Source organism: Petaurus breviceps, unplaced genomic scaffold (assembly GCF_028583685.1).
Source record: "Petaurus breviceps papuanus isolate PSGF00001 unplaced genomic scaffold, PetGlider_PUasm1.0 178, whole genome shotgun sequence".
Lineage (NCBI taxonomy): Eukaryota > Metazoa > Chordata > Mammalia > Diprotodontia > Petauridae > Petaurus > Petaurus breviceps.
The window spans coordinates 11419285-11445684 of NW_027185777.1; the positions used below are offsets into that span (position 1 = coordinate 11419285).

Genomic DNA, 26400 nt, shown 5'->3' on the forward strand with positions numbered 1-26400 from the left:
GATAAAGTGTTGTGAAAATTATTATCTTTTAACCTTATCACCAATATTCAATTATGCAATTTGTTAATTATCCTGTTTGCCTTTCTTTCTTTTCCCTCTGAGTAAATTTTCTGAAGATTCTGCTTCAGGTATTGCCTGAATCAAAGGTCAGTTAAGAGAAACAAAAAAAAACTGAAAAAGTTCAGGTTCAGCGTTCAGCATTGATAGCTGAAGCTAAACTTAGGTTAGCCCCACACCCAGTTCTTTTGGACCAATGGAAAAAGAAGGTCTTCTATCTGCTGGATTTCTGTATTACATTCATTGAAATGTTTATTTCTCTGCTAGGGAATTTTTTTAAAATAATTTATGAATGTGTTTGGTTTCTTCATTTACAAATCTATCCAGCTCAACTAGTTGTTCAAATGGTAATGTTAATGAAGGCCACTCAGTGATATTTTATTTGTACATTCTGTAATTTGTCATCCACTAAGGATAGAACCTGATACAAACTCCAGGGTAGCCAGGCTGTGTTGTAAGTACTTGAGGCCAAAGGAGGAAGAATTTCCTGCCCTGGTAATGGGCTCCTGATTTAAGCTCCAGGGAGCTCTTTGGATGCCTTTAAAAAGGAAGTAAGTTTTCATTTGTCCAGGATTGTTGAAGTGTCTTGCTGTCTGATGATGTGACCTCTTAAGGTTCTTTCTTGGCCTATAGTCTACTTACTGGCAGCTTGGGGGTGTATTACCCAAAGTACCAAAGTGCTCCTCTATTTGGGAAGTGCCTTGACATCTTTTGACCTCAGCCTCAATTCCTTCAGCCAGAAAATAGAGATAATCAAGCCTTTTCTTCCTACCATATTGGGATCTTGTGAAAATTCAGTGACATAAGGTAGACAAATGTTTTGCAGACCTTGAAGCATGATACAGAAAACAGTTACCTCTGTGGATATATGATTTTGGTGATGTGAATAATTCTTCCACATAATGACCCATTCATACTTTCTCATTCTGCCAAATGCTTTGCTCTGTTCTCCTATGATTCTTCCATAGGCAATACACAAAATGTCAATCAGTCAATTAGAATTTGCTATGTTTTTACTGTGGACCAGGCATTGTGTTAAGTACTATGGATGCAATGAAAGGCAAAAATTGTTCCTGCCCTCAAGGATCTTTTGTTATAATAGGGGATACAGCATGTAAATAATTAGGTACATTCAAGAAATAGACAGAGTGGAGGGGAAATAATCTCAGAGGGAATTACAAGTAGTTGGGGGTGGCAGGAAAGGTTTCCTTCAGAAGACAGAATTTCAGTAGTCTCGAAAAACGTCAAGGAAACTAAGATGTAGGTGTGTCTTTGGAAAGGAAGTAAGCCAAAACAAAGGTACACAGGTAGGTAATGGAGAATTGTGAGTGGAGAAATGAAAGTAGGTAATCATAGTTGGATTGTAGAGTAGGCCTTCAGCTAGGTGGTGCACTGGGGCTCAAGTCAGGAAGACTTGAGTTCAAATGTGAACTCAGATATTTTCTAGCTATGTGGTCCTGGGCAAGACTCAGTTTCTTTGTTTGTAAAATATGCTGGAGAAGGAAATGACAAACCACAAAGCCAAGAAAACTCCAAATGGAATTATGGATGAAATAACTGAACAAAAACAGAGTAGGAGGGAATCAAAGATAATAAGATAGGAAAGATAGAAAAGGACTAGGTTGTAAAGAGCCTTAGATGTCAAGCAATATGCTTTATATTTGGTCCCAGAAGCAATTGGGAGGCATTGGAAGTTATTCAGTACAGAGGCAAAATGATACATTACAAAAATCTCCTTGGCAGGTAAATAGAGGTAAGATTGGCATGCAGAGAGGAGGTAGGTAGAAGAATTAAACTGCAATTGTCTGGATGAGAGATGATATGAACTTCAATTAGGTTGGTGGTTGTAGGAGTGGAGAGAATAGAATGTAGACAAAGTGTTTTGTAAAAGTAAAAATGGCAAAAATTTACCACTGACTTGGACATGTTGGGAAATTTGAGAGGAAGATGCCAGACCACGGTCACTCGGAGGATGTCAGTAGCATTCACCTTTTATAATGAAATTCAGGAAGTGTTTTTTGGGGGAAAAAGATGAATTAAAACCATAGGAAGTGATGAGATCAAATGAGATTTTGTAGAGAAAGAAAAGAACAGTGCCCTGTAGACTTTTCCAGGGACACCCATGATCAGAAGGCATGAGCTAGATGGAGTTTCAACAAAGGAAACAGAAAGGTCACTTTGACAGTTAGGAGGAGACTCAGAAGCAAGTTGTGTCATGAAATCCTTGAGATCTTTCAGCATTACCCAAGTGGGATGTTGTGATTTGTTTATTGATAAAGACTTGCCCAGTGGCATATCTGGTCATATAATTCTCTTTTAATAGCCCTTATTCCCCTTGTCCTGCCAAGGTATTTTTGTTGGTATATTGTAGCCTTTCTTTGTCCACCACATCCCCATCTCTCCATTGTCCTTTGGCTCATCAACAATATTATGTCTTCAGAGAGCATAGTGTTCCATTACTCATTTTCACACAGCATCACTGAAAGCATATTGATGGTAAAAAGATGAACCTTTATTTCAAAGAGAAGCTTGTATTCATTAAAAAGACTACTCATTTTCTAGGTCATGTGTCCAACAAGATGGAGGACAAGGCACTTTCTTTGATTCTCATGACCTCTACAAACTTAATAGGAATTATCTGAAGAGATAAAAGTTTCAACTGTGTCCGTGGTCTAGGACAACAAGAACCCATATGACTTAAAAACTCAGTGAACTAAGAGCAGAGAAGTCTAGTCACTTACAAGCCTTACATCTAACTCACTCAACAAACCTTCCTCTACCACCTACCATATAGTCAGGGCTTAAATGAGCTGACTTGAACAGACATGCAATAGAAATCAATTCTACCCCTCTTTCCTCCCATGCCATGGGAAAGCAAAAGGCAGAAGCTGGTTCTGACTGGGAAGCATTTCTGACTGGCAGCACTCTGTACTGTAACAGTACTCAGAAAAAAATGAGGAACAGAGCAGATTGTATCAGGACACATTTATGCAGCTGTGTGACACTCCACTAAACTTTAGGAAGAAAGCCCAGCTTCCAGCTGGGGCCAGTTCATATGGGGCAGAGACTGAGACTGGTAAATTGGGAATTACCTGGTATGAAAATTGGGAGAAGGCTAAAATGACTCAGATATCCTTTCCCCAGGTAAGAAAGCATCAAAAGAGGAGTCAGAAAGTGAGCAGGAGGAGAAAATAAGGTGGGGGGGAGACTAAAATTATAAAAGATATCAGGAAAAAAAAAAGTCCACTTACCCTGAAGCACAAGCAGATAAGCCAGTAGGGAAAAATATTAATAACAGAGGAGAACATGGCCTCTAGATCAAATAAAAGAATCGAGATATCTATGAATAAATATTGCAAAACAAAAGAAAATGAATCAGCACCTGATGAAGCAGAGGGACCTGGGGATTTCCAAAAGAGCATGCAACCACAACAGAATGTTCCTAAGTAGTTAAAAAAAAACCGTTTAAAGTAGAATTTATGGCCTATGCAGCAGAAATAATTGGAATAACAGAAAAAAAAATTGAATTACAACTCAGTCTGTATCACCATTACCTCCTCTCCTCCTCAAAACAAAACAAACAAACAAACAAAAATAAATAACCCTTCATGGTTTTTCAAACATAATTAAGTCTGCCCAGGATATGTGTATTAATAGGCAAATTCTTCAACTGTTGCCATTCAAGGCAAAAAGAATTCCCTATCCATTACATTTTCCCTATTTGTGTTATTAGGCCCAGTTCTTTTGCATGATAGTTGATACTGGTTAGGAAGCTCAATGCAATCCTGGGTGGTTCTATCAATTGATAGTATCACAATGAATTTGCCTTTAATAGATTAATGTTTCATAAAATTTGCTTGGTAATTTTGTATTTACCTACTCTACCCACTGGTTAGAGTACTAGACTTGGAATCAGGAAAAACAAGTTCAAACCCTGCTTTAGATGCTTATTAATTCTATGATTGTGGGCCATTCACTTAGCCACTTTCATTCTGTTTCTTTGTTAAACGAAGAAAATAATAACCTCGACTTCATGGGGTTGTTGGTGAGAATGAAATAATATGTAAAGTGTTCTGCAAAGTGCTATGTAAATGCTAGCTATTATTATTATCATCATTATTAAAAACCTTTTCAAGTAAATTTAAAAACTTATATGAGTCCTCCTATGCTCTCTTTACTCTAAATTTGTTAGATAATATTAACTGTAACTCCTCAAGTCCAACATGCTATTCTCCATGTTATAAGGTGAGAGGCAATGACAAGATTAGGGATTGCCACCAAGTATGATACCGGATGGGCAGTTAGGTGGAGCAGAGGTTAGAATGCTCAGCCTGGAGTTAGGAAGACCTCAGTTCACATCGTACTTCATACATTTATTACCTATATTATCTCAGGGCAAGTGACTTAATCTTTTTCTGCCTTAGTTTCCCCATCTGTAATATGGGAATAATGATAACACCTACCTCCTAGGCTGTTGTAAAGATCAAATGAGATAATATTTGTTCAGTGGCTGCACATAGTAAGTGCTATGCAAATACTACCTCTAGTCATCATCCTTAATAATGTTGCTGTTGCTTTCTTTGTCATCATTATTATTATATTATAACAGTGACTGTGTTCTGAGACTAGATTCTTGCGAGAGCAGGAACTCAAAAAAGCTAATTAATGGGCTCCTTGAGAACAAGGACTGAGTTGTTTTTTTTTCTTTATATTCTCAGTACTTAGCACAGTACCTGGAAAGTATTAGGTATTTTTTAAAAAATGCTTGTTGACCAAATTGCTGTCTAATTTTGCTGTGACAAAATCACTGATTGATTTAGCACCACAGCTACTGTGTTACAACTGGTTCTATATAATAGCTAGAACTCCCTGAGTGGTTGGCTAGTCATACATGAAGCTCTTCTATTTATCAACTTTATACAGGGGACAGGGGAGCCAGTGACAATCTTTTGTGTTCTGATACCATAAGAAGTCATTATACATTGGGTCAAATAAAAAATACCAACATTCCATCTGTTAGAAATGCTTAAATGCCAATGTGGTGAGTACCAAAGGGAGGAAATCATTACCATACATGAAATGGCCTGAAGAAATTGATATTTTAATGGTATATTAGCACAATACCATGCCAATATACAGGTAAGGGCTCCATACTACATTTTATCTATAGGATTTCCATGTCATGCAACACTATGTTGCCAATCAATACAGGGTAAGAACAAAAAAAAAAAGAGCTATATGGTGGCCATGGTCAGAGGCATAGGATGAAAAATGGAGGTACCAAGGAATATTCCAATAGAGAGATGTCAAGAAACATTATAGCAGAATTGATTTGAGAGAACTATTGAACATCTATGAAAATGCATTGAAAGATTTTAGAAATATCTTGCTAGTTCATGCAGTAAAATCTTTAGGTGCCATATTGTTCATTTAACGATGGCAAAAAAGAAACATCTAGAAAGGAATCCAGAAAACAAACAAAAAAACATATAAAATATTCTAGATATTTTCAAAAGAACTATGACTCCACTGAAAATTATTTAAAAGCTCCTTCAACTCATGATATCTTTCTCCAAAGATATTAGCATATCTTGTGGACTTGATAAACATAAGCTTTTTAATGTATGACAAGGAAAAATAGATCCTAAAGACTTTTAGCCTAAATACAAAGGTTAAATTGAACCAGAGACATAAGACAAGGCCCAAACATATCTTGATTTCCCTCAAACAACACAAATGAAATATCAAGATTAACAATAAGAAGCTTGAGGCTGAATGGAAAGAAGAGATTTAAAACAAATAACACTTACAAAATATCAGGCTTAATTTATGGTTCTTAAGAAGGACCACCACATATATTGAAGTATCCTAATAAAAACCCACATAATATTAAACAGGGACGATCACTCTGAGGAAACTTCTTTGACAAAATAGAAAAAGAGGATTAATAGATATTCCTAAAGTACTTACTTGATAAACGGTACATAAAATATCTAGAAATACTTTTTTAAACAAGCAGACATCATTTCACCAATCAATAATTAAAGCTGATAATAGGTGCACATCATTGAATTTTTAACATTACCAGAAATGTTTACCCTCTAGGTAACAGGAATGTCTGAGGCCCACAAATGTAGTCAAATGGCCCTCCATGCTTCATGTACCCATACATACATTGACAAAATATAAAACAAATCTCTAAGTCACATTTGTAAAATTGAGATATGATGCTACTGAGGTTATTACCACCATAAGTAATCTGGACTTAATGATTAATGTAAATTATGCAAAGTAATTATAGAAATTGTGCCAGGCATCACCAAAGATTATAAAAAATTAGCACCTATCAAATACTTAATAAGATATTCCTAGTGGATAGAATTTTACATTAAAAACTTAATATCCCCTGTGACTGGCAGATGAGAAATCCCCATTTTATAATGCAGGCCTCAAAGCATCTTAGAAAACAACCAATTCTATATAATTGGACCATTTTCAGAGTGAACTATCATTGCTTTCAAGAACCCAGACATAACATTGATACTTAAGAAAAAAAAAACCTTATGAACAATGTTTTTAATAGATTTCATCTGAAAACAATGTCCAATTTGAACAAAACAAAAGGCTTTAAAAATATAGAAACCTACCATAGAGATTGAAAATAACTTTGGAACACAACATGTTGCATATCATTCCTGATGTTTATTTCGGTAATGAAATTGTACCAGGGATGCATTCAATGGCTCTCCAATCAATGGCCTTGCATCCTAATTATTTAATTCAACCCCACATATCAGTTATTACATCCAACTGTTCAATGATCCAAAGAATATTAGATTTGATAGAATAATAGCAAGACTGCTATGCATATTGTACTTTTCATCCTAGAGTGGCTTTATTTTGTTTCTATTGGATTTTTTCTGGAGGTAATGTGTAGATTTTTTCAATTGCCAATTTTTTTTTTTCTTCTGGTCAGTTATTTTAGACAGTTTTCTTGTGTTATTTCCTGCTTTATTGTATTCAGGTGTTTTTTTTTTTAATTTTTATAGTTTTCTTTCTTTTTTTCCCCTAGGAGCCCTACAAGTACTTAGAGTGTCTCTTTATTTCCTATCCTGAGAGCAATATGTTGTGTTTCTATGGAGATCATGTTTTCTTTTCATTTTATTGCTTTTTGACTATTCTTCTTCCAGATTGTCCTTCACTGTTATTTACATTCCCAACAAGTTATTATTTTTTTCTCTCTTTGTGAGACATATATTGTGGTTTCAAATTTTTTATTTTTTTTTCTTCTACTCTTCCAATTATTTCTTCTGTGCAAGCTGTAACTTTCATTTTCACATTTCTTATTTATCTTTTAATTCACTTGGAAATATTTGTGGTAATTCAGTCTCCAGGTTTATCCCTAGCACCAGGAAAAGAAAATCAAATTAGAGTCAATTTTTATTGTATACCTTTGGAACACTTTACCCAAACCTGTTAGCAGGCAGAGGATCTTGAGTGACCACATCAATCAGACAATTGAGTTGCTTTCTCTCCTCTTAAATCTTTGAATTGTTATCTTGTTTGGGTTCTTGGTGTCCTAAATGATGAAAATGGCTGAAATTGCTCTTTCTCTTGAACATAAATTTTATTTTGGAGAGGTTTGAGACATATTGATGATTAGAGGAAATATCTAGTCATCCATCTTTTGGGGATCTTTTTCAGGAGGTGATCGGTGGATTCTTTCAACTTCTATTTTGCCCTCTGGTACTAAAACACCAGGGCAATTTTCTTTGAGAACTTCCTGGAGGATGATTTCTAGGTTCTTACTTTGGTCATGGCTCTCAGGCAGTCCAATAATTTTTAAATTATCTCTCCTGGATCAATTTTCCAAGTCAGTTGTTTTTCCCAAGATATATTTCACATTGCCTTCTATTCTTTCATTTGTTTCGATCTGTTTAACAGCATCTTGATTTCTCATAAAGTCTTAGCTTCCATTTGCTCCAATCTAATTCTGAAGCAATGATTATCCTCATTGAGCTTTTGAGATTCTTTTTCCATCTGGAAAATTTGGCTTTTTAAGGCATTCTTCTCCTCATTGCCTTTTTGAGCCTCCTTTGCCATTTGAGTCAGTCTGTTTTTTAAGTTATTATTTTCCTCGGTCAGGCTGTTGACTCTCATTTCATAATTTTCTTGCATTGTTCTCATTTCTCTTCCCAATTTTTCCTCCACTTCTCTTATCTTTTTCTTAAGGTCCTCTATGGCCTGTAACCAGCTTGTATTTTCCTTTGAAGCTTGTGGTGCAGGAGTTCTGACTTCACTGTTTTCCTCCTGTTCCATGCTTTGCTCCTTTTTTTCCCCAAAATAGGAGTGTAATGTTGGAATCTTCTGTCTGCTTTGTTTCCTTTACCTGCTTATTTTGCCACTCAATTACTTGACTTTTGGGCCTTTTGCCACAGTAGGACTCTGCCACCAGACAGGGGAGCTTTCGTCCCAAATGCTGGGGTTTTCTCAGCTGCTGGAGGTATTAGATGGGTGCCCTGTCTGAGGTCTCCACATGCTCTGGCAAGCTGGACACACACCCCAGGACCTCCACCCTAGACTGCAATCCAGATCCAAACAGGTTAAAGCAAGAGCAATTACCCATTATACTGGTGCTTGGTCCCCTATACTCTGCAGGCCAGGAGCTGAAGCTGCCACGTGGCACTGGCTGGCTGTGCCGGCATCTCAGTGGCTTCTTGCCCCAGGTGTAAAAGCCATGCACTCCCACTTACTGGTCCCAAAGTCCAGACTGCACTGGCCTCTCACTTTGTCCTTCACATCTATGTGTTGATAAATCTGGAAACTGCCACAGCTGCTACTGATCAGGAGTCCCTCTGGCCAGGGGTTGGTCAGGCCCACTCTGGGGCTAAAGCCTTGACATGGGGCTGGGCTCGGCTCCCAGAGTGCTGCTCTGGATTCCTGCCAGCCTGCTGGGCTGTCCTCAGCAGGAGGTTAGCTTCTCTGTGTCATGTTGTGGGTTCTGAAGCTCTTGGCCTGAAGCTTTGTTTAGAGTGCCCTTTTTACATGGATTGGGGAAGGTGGAAGCTGGAGCTGTGGGAAGATCGTACTTCTACTCTGCCATCTTGGCTCCGCCCCCCCAATCATCCATCTTGTTGGTTACATGATTCAGAAGTCAAACTCAACTATTTTTATTCCAAGCTTGGTTTTCCTTCCAACACATCTCCATAAATCATGAACATATATAAAAAATATTTATCATAGACTCTTGTATCCTTTTTTTATTCATGAATATTAATAGGTTGTGAATAGGTGTTCACAGTCATTAACCATTAGGAGTCATAATGCAACTAATTCTCCAATTTTAAACTGCTGAGAAGAGAAAGTGTGTTAGGATTCAAAATAGATGAGAATATGTTTTTTGGTGGCATGGAATATAATTATGATTTATTATGCTTTTAGCTCCTTTTTCCTGTTTGTGTTCAGAAAACAGGTCCTATTGCATGAATGGGCAGGAATGGTTATCTTTCTGTTTCAGATGGGTTCTACATGGCTTTTATAAACAGTGCAAAATGTGCTGCTGCTAATTAGTCAAGGAGCAATTAGTCCAAGCAAATTAATTGCTTGTACTTAATGCGGAATTTCAGAACTTTTTAGCTCAGGGGATTATTTTGTGATTTCTCCTGACTTCCCATCTTCAAATAAAATGAACTGAGCCATGGCAAAATTAAAACAAAAATACAAACACACACACAACTCATTAAGGATTGCCTCACAACCTTTCATTCTTCCTTCTGCTGGTAGGCTCTCAGCCCTTGGCCCAAATGAAATACTTGGTTTTAATCTTTGGCTTCCAGTCCTGTTCTACTCAGTGCTGGTAAAGAAGCCATTCACTCAGTGAGTCAAAGATTGTCACCTCACAAAAGACTCCAGAAAATCATTTAGCAGTCTCACTTCAGAAGTGTAAGAAGGGAATATCGATGGTGGTCAAGATGTTGAATACTTGATTTTTCTTATCCTCCAGGTGAGACTTGACCAAGAGGGCTCAGTCATGCTTCCAAAGGGGAAAAAGAAGTTTAAAAACTCTTTCTCTTTTGTTGACACTGAAAAATAGGAAATATAAATACATTCAATAGAAAGAACAGAAAAAGGCAAATTCTACATGAAATAGTGGGTTTTTAAGTATATTTTAAATTTAACATAATAACATCCATATTTTCCTGCTTGTTTATGTCTCCTTGCAAACTTTCTTCTGCTCTCTTCTATAAAGTTTTAAATTTTTTCATTACCATTCTTTTTTCTTATTTTGACATTAATATCAATATCCCCCATACACAGAGCACTCCCTTTTATCTCCCCTTCCCCCAAAAAAACCTTTCCTTGGAATAATTAACCAATAGTGGGCAAAGTCCAAGCTGGTCATATCCAAAAATGTCTAATCCAGGGGTAGGGAACTTGAGGTCTTAAGGAGTTCCCCACCCCTCTACTAACTTGTACCTATGGTCCACACCTTCTCAGCTGAGACATAGGAGGTCTTTCTTTATTAGGCTTATGGAGTCTTGATTGATCATTATATTTTTTATTTTAAATGATGCAATTTAGGGGTGGCTAGTTGGCTCAGTGAATAGAGTACTGACCCTGGAGTCAGTAGAACCTCAATTCAAATCCAGCCTCAGATACTTAATACTACTAGCCGTGTGACCTTGGGGAAGTCGCTTAACCCCAATTGCCTTGCCTTCCCCCCTCCAAAAAGCAAAAAAAAAAAAAAAGATGCAACTTACAAATTATCAAAACCAGAGGCTTGTGGGATCCGAGGAAGAATTTTAATAGCCTACTTAGGCACATGATATCTTTTTCCCTACCCCCTAAACCACTATAGACTGGTTGAATCAAGTTGTTGCAAAGGAATTGGTGGGGAGAGGAACATCTTTCTCCTAATTCCTAGATGTATGAATCTGGATGAACAATATGAAAAATCTTTTTCTTTTTTATTCTTTTGGTTCAGACCTGCAATTTCTTTGGCTTATAGGACCTTAACCTAGGCAATTTTCTCTAACAATAAAGATCAGAACATTTTCTGCATCTCAAAGTCTTTGAGAGATGCTTAGGAAGTGAGGTATTAAATGCCCTTGCCCAGGGTCACACAATCAGTATATACAAAAAGCAGGACTTGACCCTAAGTCTTTCTAGTTCCAAGGTTAGCCCTCTACCACTACTCCACTATACCCTCCATTTGATGAAGCTACTGAGGCTTATGGGAGAAGAGACAGTATTGAATATAAATCTAATATTTGCTTTACATTGTAAGAGAAAGCAAATGAGCATCTTTGCCAAACTATAGAGACCATATCGTGACATTTCTTTGATAATTTTATGTGATCTGACAGATGGATGAATTCTTCAGACTCTAAAGAAAAACAGAAGGGAAGTCATTCCCACACTTCATGTCTTGAGGGGACCTACCAACATAAATGACCATATTTCATCCAAGTACAGTAGAAAAATGTTTACTAAATCATGTGTAGACTGAAACTGATTATTGTCTTCTCTCAAAAATATATGGGCAGACAAACCAAATCTAGAGTCATATAATAGGAAAAAGATCTGTAAAGTCAAGAAACATGAGACTTAGACCAGACTCTCATATTAATTAGCTTTGTATCCCTGGGCAAGTCACTGAGTTTCATTTTCCTTAACTGAGAACAAGGAAGGGGAACTACATTATCTTAAATACTGACAATCTATGATTCAGTAACAGGCATATCACATCACTAGGAAGTATATGTCACAACAATTGCTTTGTAGACAGTCATTTTCAAAAGTTCACCTATCTTCATGTTATCCCTAACCATAATATTCAAAATATTGGTTATATCAAAAAGTGTCTTCTTTCTAGGTCCTAGAAGTCAGAGAGTATTAATTACATAGGAGACAGTATCTCAGCTCTATGGTCAGGGGATTTGGGTTTTAATAATGGATCTAAGTACACATTTAGAACTTAAAATGGAGAACTTCGGAGGCTCCACTTTTCCTCCAAAATAAAATATTAACTCCTTTGTTTGGCATTTGAACTCTTCCATTCTCTGACTTTAGACCATCTTTTCAGGCTGATGACATATCACTTTCTTTCAAAAAAACTATATTCTCCCAAGCTGTCCTATTTCTTTCTCCTTGTGATAGTTAATTTCACAACATTTCATGTCCCATACAAAGCTGAGGACAAATTCAGAATGCTATTCTTTTTCTTGGAATCCTTCATTCCCTAAAGGTTGGGATTGAATATATACTCCTTCAGGGCCTTTCCTTATGTCTACCAAGTTGTCATTGTTCTAACCTGCCCAGATGACTTTCATTTATTTCGCATATGTGTTCTATTTGTTTATCTATGTTATTCTCCCTCCTTCCCACCCACTCCCTCCCCAAGTAATATGTTATATCCTAGAGGGCAAAAATTGTTTTTTAACTTTAAATTCCCAGAGTAGTCTTCACACTTAGTAAGAACTTAATACTTGCTGAGTCAATTAAATAATTGGAAAGTCACCCTGAATTTCTATCAATATTTCCCTTCCTGTTAAAAATAAACTTCTAGGGTGTGGCGAGGTGTCACAGTGAATAGAGAACTGACCCTGAAGTCAGGAGGACCTGAGTTCAAATCCAGCCTCAGACACTTAACACTTATTAGCCATGTGACTTTAAGCAAGTCACTTAACCCCAATTGTCCTTCCCTCCCCCCTCCAAAAAGCAAAGAAAAAAAGCTTCTAAAATGTTTCTTTACCTATTAATAAAAAATGAATATCATGATATAATACATGTTAAAAAAAAGCTTAGTACTCTTTGGAAGAAAAATTCCATATATTTTGGCAAACTCTAGAATAATCAAAATAAGGATAGTAATATTTCAGAACTAACACCAAACCCAAACTTTGCTTATCTTTTTGTGATTCATAGGGGGGAGGTATTGATTGGCCTGTAAAATACCAATGGTATTCAATGGGATAGCTCTTCCTAATGAGAATCTAAATTTAAATGTCATATTTCTAAATTGCATTTGGGACTAACTTCATTCCCTTTGATTATCTTGATTTTGCACATCTCTGTGAAATTCCTAGGATTCCTTCAAATGGGAAACTCATGAGTTCATACAGTGATAGATAAATCCCACTTCTCCATCCCTGCCCACTCTAAATATCTCTCTTTTCTCTGAACTCTCATGGAAATGATCATATCACTTATTTGTCATGAAACGTATACCACCTTCTGATGTTTTTTCTAATATTGCCAAGTATATCAAAATTTTCATTGTCATTTATCTATACTTATGGATCTATAATATAGCTCTTTGGATTATTTTAATCACAATCTGAGCATCAGGACTTCTTCATCTATTTGTTTTTTCATGTGTATATATTTAGCCCAAACTCTTGAGAACTTGGAATTTTCATTGAGGAGATGCTACATTATCTAAAATTGTTCAGTCAGCACAGTATCATCTACAAATAGAAACATATGGAGGACATTACCATCTTAGGGCTACATTCTTTGACCTGGTATCTGTGCTGGATCTCCTCCATCACTATGGCAGATGCCTTTGATGAGAATAGAGCTCCTTATTACATGCATAAGACTTAAATATGGTGTCATTGGTCAGAAGACATTTAAAGAGGTACTCTTTATTAACTTTCTACTTGGGTAGTCCCATGAAATTTACACTGGATTCTATCCATGACATTCATATTGCTTCCATGTTTTGTTTTTCACTAGGCATTTCCTCAGCAAGATTTCTCAGACATTTTTCAACAAAACCTTTCTGCATAGATATTTTGCGATAAGAAGAAGAAGAAGAACCTTATCAAAGTTGAAATTATTTTGGACCTGGTGCTAATGAAATATCAGTTTTAAAAACCAAAGTGACCCAGTTAAAAAGAGAATGGAAAAGTTTGCATGCTCTTTTTAGGGAATTAATTCATGCTCATACATATTATGGTCCGTATAAATGAGAAATATGACAGTCACCAAATGTCTTACAAATGACAAAATAATGATGGATGGAGATATAGATGATAGATAGATATAGATATAGCATAAAATCTCATACGATAGCAAAAAAGGCCTTATATTTGGTTTTTGTTTGTTTGCTTTTAATTTGACCTTTACAACAACCCTAATGGGTAAGTAAAACAAAGTAAGAGGAGCTTCCTCCTATCACCTAAGGCATATAGAGGCTATAAGAAGATTGACAAACTAGAGAGCATCCAGAACAGAATAAAAAGGATATTGAAGGGCTTTGATTCCATGACATATGAGGACTGACTGAAAGAAATACAAATTTGAGTCTAGAGAATAAAAGACACAGAGGGACCATCACAAGTATCATCATGTATTTGAAACTTGTTTTATTTTATTCCAGAGGCCAGAACCAAGAGCAACACAATGATGGGTCAAAGTTGCAAAGGGATAAATTGACAATTAATGTCAAGAAAAGCAAACAAAGAAACAAAACTTTTTAACAATTGGAGCTGTCTAAAAATGGAAGAGGCTCCCTCTGGAGATGATGGATTCCATCTCTTCACATGTTTTAAAGAATAGACTCAATGGCCACTTGTTAGGTACATTATACTTTTATAATTCAAGTATGAATTAGACTAGGTCATTGCTGAGATCCCTTAAGAATCTAAAATCCATTGACTTCATAATTTTGTCAGTGGTGGAATTTGAACCTAGGTGTTCTCAGTCCTAGCTTCACTCTATCCTTTTTTCCTTTTTATAATTAATGAAATAAATTATCGATGTGGTTAAGTGACTTACCCATCTATACTTGGTAAAAGGGGAGAGGCTGTTGTTCTAATTACAAAAGAAACGATTGACTTCCTCACTACTCCACTATGCTGAATTTTCACTACCAGAGATGAACAAACAAGAGAGGAGCCAAAAAAAAGGAAATGTTGGTAATAAGAAATTTGTATCAGAAAAAAATATAGCATTAAGAATTCTAAATAAACTTATTTTGAGTGTTCAGACATATCAATGTTAGTCTCTGGAAAAATTATAAACTATAAATATTTCTCTTTTTGTAAAGAATTGGTTGCTTTTGTGTAAGAATAGAGGCAGATATTCAACAGTTCACAGTCGTGTGATGTCTTCAACTGCATTTTCTCTTTACTGATTCACATCATAGCCCCCTGAATGTTGGTAGATGATCTTTTAGGAACATTTTTAGAGTGGAGAAGAGGTGGAGGAAAGGAAAAAAAAAAGTCTTGTTCTGCATCTTGTATCTGTCACCTCTCTATCAAGAAGTGGGTAGCAGTCTTAATCATATTAAATTCTCCTAAGGATATGGATACTTGGTTTTCCTTGAACATCTTTCTTTAGGATGAAATTAAAGAAGGAAAAATATATGGAGAAACACTGACTGTATCAGTTATATTATAGTATAATGCTGTATAATAGTGAAAATAATAACATCCAGTATGCTGGCTCATTTTATAAAATTTTACACTGAATAATATTCAACAGAATTCTTTTCTGATGCTTACTTATGTTGGGGGAGAGGGGGAAATGACTTAACGTTGTTAAATGTTGTGACAACAGAGTGTGAGTTCTGGTAGCTACTACACAGGTAGAAAACTTTTGAAAGGAGGCCAGGGGGTGGCCAAGACCAGATAAGTTTAGGAAGGCTACCAAGTGAATTTTGTCATTGTGTTTTGTTTACAGAAATTCAAAAAGACCATTTTAGTCACAGTAGAGTTAACAATGTCTCAATGGAGTCAGTGCTAACATAGATGAAATCTCCCATCCTCAACATGCTTGAAGCATACTGAGCAGAACAGTATTAAGTGGCATTAAATGGAATGTAATTACATCTTATATCTCTGTATCTTTGTAGTGACTATGCCCTGTGCCTGGAATGTACTCCCTCCTTAACTTAACCTTCTCGAAACCCTCTTTTGTTTCAAGACTCAGCTAAAACATTGCTTTCTACATGAAATCTTTCTTTATCTACTGCAATTGGCTAATGGTCTTCCCTCAAAAATTGCCATGTATTTGCTTTATATATAACTATATATAAAACTACATATGTAACTATATATGTGTTTATGTAATAAATATATGTATATGAAATTATACACACTCATTATCTCCCTAATAACATAAACTTCTTGAAGAGAGGAATTCTTTCATTTTTGTCTTTGTATAACCAGAAACTATAGATACAAACATATCCATTTTTAATTTCAATTTTATATTTAATTTTATTTGTATTCACTCATGTGACACCAGAGGAAATCAATGGCATCAAAGGACAAAAAAAAAAAAACACGGGCACTTTGAAATATTTAAGTATATTCTATTTAGATGTTTTTAGCATCTTTTACAAAGTCAACTGAATTGTATCTTGTTTTTGCAGATGGTGTTTACAGGGATGTTATTTTTTATTTTCTGACAGCCCTATTTGAAGGTGTGCCCAGTTACTTCTTTCACCCATGATTTTCATCTTATTTCCAGATGTGAAAAAGAGTGGAGAGGAAATCGATGCCACATCCAGTTTAACCCTCCTTCACCACCAGATGTCATGTTCACCCATAATGGTAGGTGCCTTTGAATCCACATAATTTACTTAGTCATTGCTTTTTTAAAAGCATCTTTTTTATTGTTGATGTTTGGATTGGAATTGCAGCTATTTGGACCATCTTGAGCATTGGATTGGCTTTCCTGACAACTCACCTAGCAGTTGCTGTCTTCACTTTCCTTTATAACAGAAAATGGTCAAGAAAGTAAGTGATAGCTTTTATCATGTGTTCAACAGAATATTCCATTGTGGCACAAAGCACTGGATAATTGCCCAGCTTCTTTGGTTTCAACCGATAAGCTTCCCTTGGCATATTCTTCTCAAATACCAAGCTATAAAATAAAACCTGGAATTTAAAAGCCAACTAACCTTAATGGACCCCAAACTAGGAACTAAGAAACCTGAAAAAGTTATTACAGAACTCTTTGTTCTCTAAATGATAGGGCATTAAACTTGTCGATGCTCGTAGACGTTCAACAAATTTGCTGAGGTGGCTGAAATTGAACTAGTGAGAAAACTTGAAAGAAGGTTTGGATCTTCATGAATTCTCTAGGACAAGACTTGGCAACCTTTGGCACTTAAACCATTGAGAGCCATTTGGCACTACTACATTATTGGCACCTATCTTTTCTCCCATATACATTTGCCCCTCTTTCTTCTCATTCCTCCTCCTTGTTCTCTTCATCCTCCTTCTCTTCTTCCTTTTCCTTCTTCCTCTTGCCCTTTCTTTTTTTTCTTTCCCTTTTTCTATACTTTAGCCTGATCAGTTCTACCTAAGACTTTGATATTATTTATTCACACTAGTAACCATTAGAGCTAAAGTAATAGATGACCACTATCCTCAGAGAAATGATCTGTGAAAACATATAACCATAGAACAAATTGAATGTCAAAGATGGAGAAGACTTTAGATTTACAGATAGAAAAACTGAGGTCCACTGAGGTAATTTGTCCAAGGAAGTATCTAAGAGCAAGGGGTTCCTTGATTTCCAATGAATTCTTCCCTGAACAATGGCACATTCAAGGGAAAAGAATAGCATTTATGGCAATCATTTATTTCAGGATGATGAAATAAAATTATGAACAATCTCTTGTAGAGAATACTGGATTTGAAAGGTCAATACTGAGAACTTAGGTTAGGAAAAGAGCTGTTTTTCTTTATTTTTCCCAGAGTATAATCTGATGGTACATGACTAGGTCCAAAAGACTACACTTCATAAATTGCAGGGCTGTGGCACAGAGAGAGGATGTATAGCAAAGCAGGTCCTTTAGTAGCTTCTAAAGTCTATATTCATATTCTACAAAGCTATCAGTATTTAAAGTATAATATCTGCACAAATCTGTATAATCAATTATTGTCCACAGACAGTGCTGGCCCCTGGGGAGGAGGTGCTCATAATTTTTGTGTTTTGTGTGGGTGGAGCTTCTTAATCTCTCTTATACTTTCTTTGAAACCAGGGGTTAGTTAATCATTTACAATTGGTCCTTCAAAAACATGCTTCTAAATCCAAGAGATTTTGTCCTAAGATGCTGCCAAGGGCAAATTGGCCCTAGAAGCCTGATTCCTTAACAAAAATGAAGTAGAATCATCAGGATAAAGCTTATGAGGCACTTTCTTATCAGAGCAAAACTATGCCTGGAGCTAAAGACTGAAGGACAGGAAGGAGGGGGGAAAACCTCATCATCACCTTTCTATTACCTGCAGACAGTGACAGCATCTCCCTCTGCTGCTATAGATTCCATGCTGTCCTCCAAAGGGAACATTGAGTTACATTAACCCATTGCAGACAATGACAAGATCTGAGTCGGGGAGAACCAAGTTGGACTTCTCTGTCTAATACTTATTAGGTGTGGGTCTTGAACAGGTCTGAAATCCTTGATTTTTTCATCTATAAAATGGTCATAAGAATAACATTAACTTACAAGATTAACTGCAGGGACCATTATTTTAGTCTCTTGCTTAGAGATTGTTTCATTCTTTGAATTTCTATCCCTGGCGCCCACCTCAGTTCCTGGCATATAGTAGTAATTTTTTTTTTTTTTAAGCAATCAGGGTTAAGTAACTTGCTCAAGGTTACACGGCCAGTTATTTCTGGGTGTGGTGCTGAGTGTCTGAGCCCGAGATTCGATCTCCAGGTCGTCCCAACACTGGAGCCGGTGCTCCTACTCGCCGAGCCACCTGGCTGCCCCTAAGCAATTGGGGTTAAGTAACTTGCTCAAGGTTACACGGCCAGGTGTTTCTGGGTGGGTGCTAAGTGTCTGAGCCTGGGATTCGATCTCCAGGTCGTTCAGACACTGGAGCTGGTGCTCTTACTCACTGTGCTACCTGGCCGCCCCAAGTAATTTTGTTATTGATTGATTAATGAGTCAGTCAGTGCATGAAGAGTACTTTGCAAAACTGAAATAACATATGTCTTAACTATAACCTAGGAATGTTCTAATTTGTTAATAAAATCACCAAAGGAAATTGTTTTCCATGAAAGAAGTTTAACAATAGCTGACATTTTAAAAATGCTTTAGTTTACAAATCATTTACATATTATTATTTGATCACCACAACATCCCTGGAAAGATAATGTCACTAATATCCGAATTCTACAGATGAGGAAACTGAGGCAGAATACAATTAAGTGATTTGGCTCAGAGCCAATAAATGTCTAAGTTAGAATTTGAACTCAGTTCTTTTTTACTCCAAATTCAATACTCAAGTCATTGTACCAACTAGCTGGCCTGCAAATAAGTAAAGAAAGAATTAATGAATGAATAAATGAAAATTAAAATGAACAAATAAGGTATAGCTAAGTAAGAGGCTTCTTGAAAAGGTTGGACTTAAAATGTCTCTGAAATAGCTCAGTAGAATATGAAGGATACAATGTGGTATCATGTAGAAAGTTCTGGATTGGAAAATGGGGGACCTCAGTTGTGATCCCAGCATTTTCACTAGAAACAGTGATGTAATTTTGGTCAAGGCACCTTCTTGAGCGGTTGAACTAAATGATTGTTAAGATCTCTTTTAGGTCTTGGGTTTGGTAATGCATGTGGAGTATTGAGTCAGATCCTCTCAGTGCTTAAATGATTAGTGGCCTGTAAATTATATATCTTGGGAAAGTGAATTAAGTCTTTCAGGGAATTATAGTATCTTTAAATACTAATTAGTGAATGGATGGATGGAAAAACATTTGTTAATGCTTACCATGTGCCAAGCACTGTGCTAAGTGTAGATGGAAATAGTATTCTACTTGCAAAGTAATAAATAAGTAAACAGAGTGAATTTTTGTCCTGAAGGCACTTAACATGAGGAGAAATATTTAAGCTCAAGGGGAATTAACTCAATATTAATATCGAATTGCCTGGCTCCAAAAAGCCATGTGGTCTCTCTGTCAACACAGAGAAGGTAGAGACTACTCCAGCTATCTTTCTGTCATGTTATGTAGCTTATGAAGAACATGTAATTAAATACCTAATTAGGCTGTTGGTATAATATATGAAGGTATTCAGTTCTGTAGTCCTTTATCCAAGTCTTGAAACTACTTTATAGACTATATGGGAAAAATATGCCTAAGCCATATCTAAAATTTCTGACATGTTCAAGAAAGAATCAGATCACTTTCAGATTTTGAAACCCTTCCATGTGCCATAGGGGGTGGGGCAAGACCTGTAAAACCAAAGAGAACATAAAAAGATATAATTTGATTTTTAAAAGCTAATATATGCTATTCTAGTGTTTAATTTTTTGCACATTCAATAAGTAGTGGTTGAGGGGTAAGAAGCTAGGTTTCCTGAAATAGCAAAATTAATATGAAGATTACTGAAACATTTCAAACATTCTTGACCAATTTGCTTCTTAAATTTGAGGGCCCATTTGAGCTAACCATTTGTGCCAAATGACCCTCTTCTCCTCTCTCTCCATCCCTTCTGATTGATCTCATATAGAATGAATGACGCAGAAAGTGTCCTTTCCACATGAGCAGATTTTAATACTGGTTTTTGGAGTCATTGCTAATCCAAGATTAGTTGATAAAGTCACCAGGGGATGTCATGTTGACCTCCTATTTTACCCTAATAATGAATCAGGAAACATTGAAACAAGCTTAGGGTGTCCATAGGACAATATTGATTTTTTTAATCTGAACAAACATTCTACATTCCAAAGTAATATATTACCCTAGGCGTGAGGCCTCCCATACCTCAAGACTTCCATTAGAGAACTCCCTCAGCTGTTTCCTAAAGCAGGAACCGTAGTTACTCAGTATACCTGCCAAAAGCCTTGGCTCTCTTCCGGTTCTTGCAGGCATCTGGAAGAAATCCAAAGCTGCTCACCATCTGGAGGGGAGGGGGAGAGGGACATAAAACACTTGTCTAATTGCCAATTTTTCTTTAATGAGGAGATTCCCCCCATAATAACACCTTTTGTATTCCCATGTTTCCCAGCGAGGATATTTTTCAAAAACAACTATTCTCTACATTGAGAAAATCTGATGTGACATATTTTAGGGAAATATGTGCAATTTATAAGTATTTCTTACTATATTTGTATGCATGCCATATATAATGACATACATAATTATGCACATAATTATATGTATAATTATGTATATATGTACAAATATAATTTGTGCATGGTTTACATATAACACAATATAACATGCATACACATATATTTGCTTACATATACACACATACTGCATCCATTTAATCACATGGAATGGAAATTATTTGGGACAAAGGAAACAATGAGATTTATTGCCTTATATAGTTAGTAATCCTTACAGATTTTACTTCTTTAAAATGCAGTGTTATATATTCTTCTTTTGTTGCACCCACTTATTTTACATGATTTGGCACTGAGTGTGCAAGATTATGACAGATATTCTTTAATTCTTTATCATGAAACTATGCTTTTATTGCATTGGATATTAAGTATTCCATTGATTAATAGTCCAGTTTTCCAAGTCTAGCCTAAATTATAACCCAGAGGTTTTCAATGGATTTTAAATCATGTGAATTCCAAGGCTACTGGAACACTTTAATTTCCTCTTCTTGGATAAATTTCTTAATCATTAATGATATGGATCGTATCACAAGGTCATCTTGCAGCAGTCTCTCTACTTTGAAAAAAATGTATAATTTTAGAACAATTGTGGTTCTCAGGATGTGACTATATTTATCAGGATTCATCATCTGCTCAGTGGAAACAAGATTTACAGGCACTGGGCTGCATAGTGGATAGAGTACTGGGCCTAAAGTCAGTAAGGCCAGAGTTCAAATTTCACTTCAGAGATTCTTCCTAGCTATGTGACCCCAGTCAAGTCACTTAACCTCTGTCTTCCTCAGATTCCTCATCTATAAAGTAGGGATGAGAGTAGCACCTATCTCCCATGGTTGTTAGGATAGTTAAATCAGGTAATATTTGAAAAAGGACAGCACAGTGTCTGGTACATAGTAAGCGAATGTAGTAAGTAAGCAGACATAGTAAACTATGATTATTGTTAAATAGTAGTAGTGATGATGAAGATGATGATGATGATGACGACTATGATGATGATGATAGAAATTTTTCAAAATATTTTGGGGGAATGAGTATTTTTCAGTCTGAAAAAGATACCCAGGTCTTACTCACCTGGACTTCTTATGACAATGATTTTGGTATAACATTGAAGGAAAAGGAAAAAAAAAAAGCTCAAGGCAGTTTTTACATCAGTAGAGACTGTTTTGAATTCTGTAGTTTTCAAGACTAGTGTAATTCCAAGGAAATGTGTAAAAGTCATCACCTTTTAAGTGCTCACTTCAATGACTAGTAGTGCTCTTATAGTGAATATTGGTATGGGTAGTCAAGCATTTAAGTATTATTCAATACCATAATGAAAAAAATTCAGTCATAAATAAAAGTGTTCTAAAAATGAAAAAATGAAGATTTGTTCAGTCTTTATTACTCTAATCATTTTACTGTCTTTCCCATGAAAAGTATTTTCTTTAGTTCACAAAAATGGGCAGATGTTTTTTTTTTCCTTTTAAACTGGTTTTATATCTTCATCAAACTTCAAGCATACATATCATACTGTCAAACAATCAATAAAAATGATTATTTCAGCTGCTGGGTCCCTCTGAAGGTCTTTGCCTATTTCCCAAGAATTAATTAGACCCCTTCCTAGCAAGAGTTTGTCAGTTCAGTGGTGGGTTGTTTTTTTCCTCAGTTTTCACTACAATTTCATTTGTGATTCAATGTGACTGTTTTTTTTTTTTTCATTATGGTACTGAATAATCCTTAATGCTTTATTACCCCATACCAGCAACCACTGCAACAGAGCTACTAGTCATTGAAGTGTACACTTAAACAGCTATGATTTCTGTATATTTTCTTGGCATGACATCAGTCTTGAAACTCACAGAATTAAAAAATGAGCAACAGAGAGCAAGGAAACTTGTGTGTTTGGCATGAAATATATTACTAAACTGCAGAGGACTGACTAAAGATGTAGAAGCCGGTTCAAACAGGTTCCAACAGTTCAAAGCCATATATTTTGAGCCAGCATAGTGTCAGTTGAAGCACATGTTAATGACCATTGTTATCGCAAAATGAAACCATTTCAAAGTTATTGCTTGTGCCATGTCGTTCATACATCATCCACCATACACAGTATGTGAATACTTTGTGACACTCTGGGCATGTCCTCTTCTGCTGTAGGTGAAAGATATATTATCTAATGGCCCCTTTTCCACCTTTTAAATGTTGCTTGAACCAGGTCTCCTACTTGGAATATGTTTGTGCATATGTCTAGTTCTTTCTTATAGGCTTACTTGTGTACATAAATATGTAAGTAGATCTGTACACAGAGAGATACCTGTGTATACACTTCTGGAGTTTTTCTAGTTTTACCTCAAACAACATTTTACTAATACAGTTTAAAACTTGATTTCAATTGCAAGAATTCTTATACAAATTTCTACAAAATTCATTGTATAAAAAAGGATGTCGCCATGTGTATTTACATGTATATATATGTATTATATGTGTATATGTGTGTATGTGTGCATACATGTATACATTGATGTATACATACATACATATACAATAGAAAGTATTCACTTAGTGCTTTAAGATTGACAAAGTTCTTTCCTCATAACATATCTGTCAAATTGCAAGTTTTTTCCTCATTTTACTGATGAGCCTAAAATACTTAAATGGTTTTCCCAAGGTCACATAGTAAATGAAAATTCCAGACCTTGAACATAGGCTTCTTATTCCACATATTTCTCTCTTTTTCTACCATACCATACTGTCTTCCTAACTTGTATGACTACCAGACAGACTCATCATCTTCTAGGGAAATAAATTTCAGTTGAAAAATATGAAGTATATTTTGCTCTCTCCCTTAAAATCTCTAATATCCATCATATTCAATTTTGTTTCTTTTTTTCTAGTATAAATTTTTTTATTTGAAAGTTAGCTTTTCAATGCTTAAGATATTCTAATCAGGTTTCATTTTATTTTTCCTAGTCTTCTTCCCCTAGGTTAATTGTATGGTGTTTACTGAATGGAGGGCAACATTCAGGAATGTTGCTGGATTGTATTTGCTTCCTTATCCCTACATAACCAGGAGAAATAAAATAAATTGGGGGGGGGGAATGAGATCTAGAAATTGTATCTTCAATATAGAAGGACAGAAATTCTCAAAGGGAGATAAGATAAATGTTATTGGTGAATGTATCAGCAATGCCACATTCACAATGCCTATAGAGATTATAAATATGCTGATATAATTATCCATCACAAAATACATCAGGTTTGCCATTTGGGGAAATAAACTAGAAAATTTATTAAGATACCAAAAGACTGAGTCCCAAAACCAGAAAGTGAAAGCCATCAGAGTAGTTATGACATTGGCACAGGTAGATAAAGTAGAAAGCACCCACATTTTCAAGCCTTTAAAACAGAACAGGCTACCTCAGGCAAAGATCCTCCTCTCCCCACTCACAGCAACCACCCAGCGCCCTGGAAGCGGGCTCCCAGCAGCTCCGGCCCCCGGCAGTGCTCAGCAGGAGTCCTTAGCAGAAAGTCCTGCTCCCAGCAGCTCCGGCCCCTGGCAGTGCTCAGCAGGGGTCCTAACTCAAAAAAAAAAAAGGCAACCGCCGCCAACTGCCAACCGCAGGACCGTTAGCTCGGCTTTTCACTTTCTCTCGCTTTCCGCTTTCTCTTGCTCTGCTATGTCAGCACATCCATGGGGCATGGGAGATCTTTAAATCCCATAACCCTTACAGTGAATGACACAAAAATTACACAAAAAAGGCACAACTTATTTCCCATCTGTGGCTGGGGAGTCATTTTAAATATTGGGACATTTTTGGTTGTAATTGGAAGGAGGCATAGGGGGTGGTTTGCTTATTTGTTCTGTTTTCCGGTAACTATTTTGGTACCCTCTTGATACCCTCTTTTCTGTGTTTAAAATTTACTTTCATACCATTTCATCTTAAAAGGTTCCTTAAGGAGACTCTTGTAACTTTCACAACCTACTTGTTGTCATGGAATTTCAAGCTCATTAATGAGAAAGAAATAAAATAAAATTCAACAATAAAAATTAGCTTGCCTCTGCCTCCATGAGAAGTAAATTCTAAAAAAATAATTGTTCCTTAATTCTATTCATATGCATTCAGTGAATAATATTTTCATAGTAAAAGCAAAATTGATTACATAGCATATTAAGTTTCATGAAGGATTTTCTATTTGTTCCATTTAATCCTTATAGCAAAACTGTATTAAATGTTAGACTTGTTATTATTATCACTATTCTTGTCATTTTTTTTAGAGGAAGCATTTACCATCTAACGAGATTGAGGGGGATTCTTATGATCACATAACCACAGTAGTAAGTGTAGTGATGGGAACTCATGTCTATTTCTTAAAAAAAAATAATAATAATAAAAGAAAGAAACAATAGAAATGTTAGTTCTTTTGTAATATCTCTAAATTTGAAAATAAGAAAGTTTAGCTTAACTAAAAGGAAGGGTCAGATTACAAAATTAATTTTCCCAAATATTAGCACAGTTTGAAAATAAGCATTCAAGAAAGTTTTTAGCTAATGTTTAGATATGCAATATTGAGTTAACTTAAGGGAAATTAGAGTTTTGTGAGAATTGTTATTGCACATACTTTCTTTTAATCTGAGGTCTAAAATGTTCTGGTCTGTTCTGGTCATAAGGTATATATTCACTTTCTGGTCATATAAAACTTTCTGAAGTGGTTTGTGATAAAGGCTATTGTTAAAGGCCTCCAAAGGGAAACAAATAATCCAGGAGTGAGAATGGATCAGTGTATGATGTAGATTTAAGACAAACAATATGAATAAACAGAATGGCAAACTATGAATGGTCATATGAGGCATTGCTCCAAATTACTATTAGTAAGGAGATATGCAAATAAAACAAACAAATTCTGAGGTTTCACCTCATACCTAAAAAATTGAAACTAGAAAACTGGCAAAGAAGACAAAAGATAGATATGGTCAATATCGAAGAGCCTGTAGAAATACAGGCACACTACCATTTACGATTGGTAGAACTGTGAAGTGGTCTAACAGGTCTGAAAAATAATCTGGAATCATAAAAAAGTCCTACAATTTCCATACCATTTGGCCCTGAGATCCCACAGCCCAGCATGTACCCAGAGGAGGTCAAGGATAGAAATAAAAATCCTGTATTCACCAAAATTTTCACAGCAGTACTTCTTGGGGTAGCAAAAAACAACGTCAAAATAATTGCCTTTCAATGAAGATTAGCTAAACAAATTGTTTATGGAATAC

At 35.9% G+C, this 26400-nt stretch overlaps 1 protein-coding gene across 1 annotated transcript in view; it reads left to right on the forward strand.

Annotated features, from left to right (window-relative positions):
- The window catches only part of MALRD1 (MAM and LDL receptor class A domain containing 1), a 930206-nt gene that overhangs the window by 880643 nt on the left and 23163 nt on the right, over positions 1-26400 (forward strand). Inside the window, exons 39-40 of the mRNA XM_069086118.1 lie at positions 16540-16622; positions 16712-16808. Of these exons, the coding sequence (XP_068942219.1) occupies positions 16540-16622; positions 16712-16808 (180 nt within the window). The remainder of the gene's footprint in view (positions 1-16539; positions 16623-16711; positions 16809-26400) is intronic.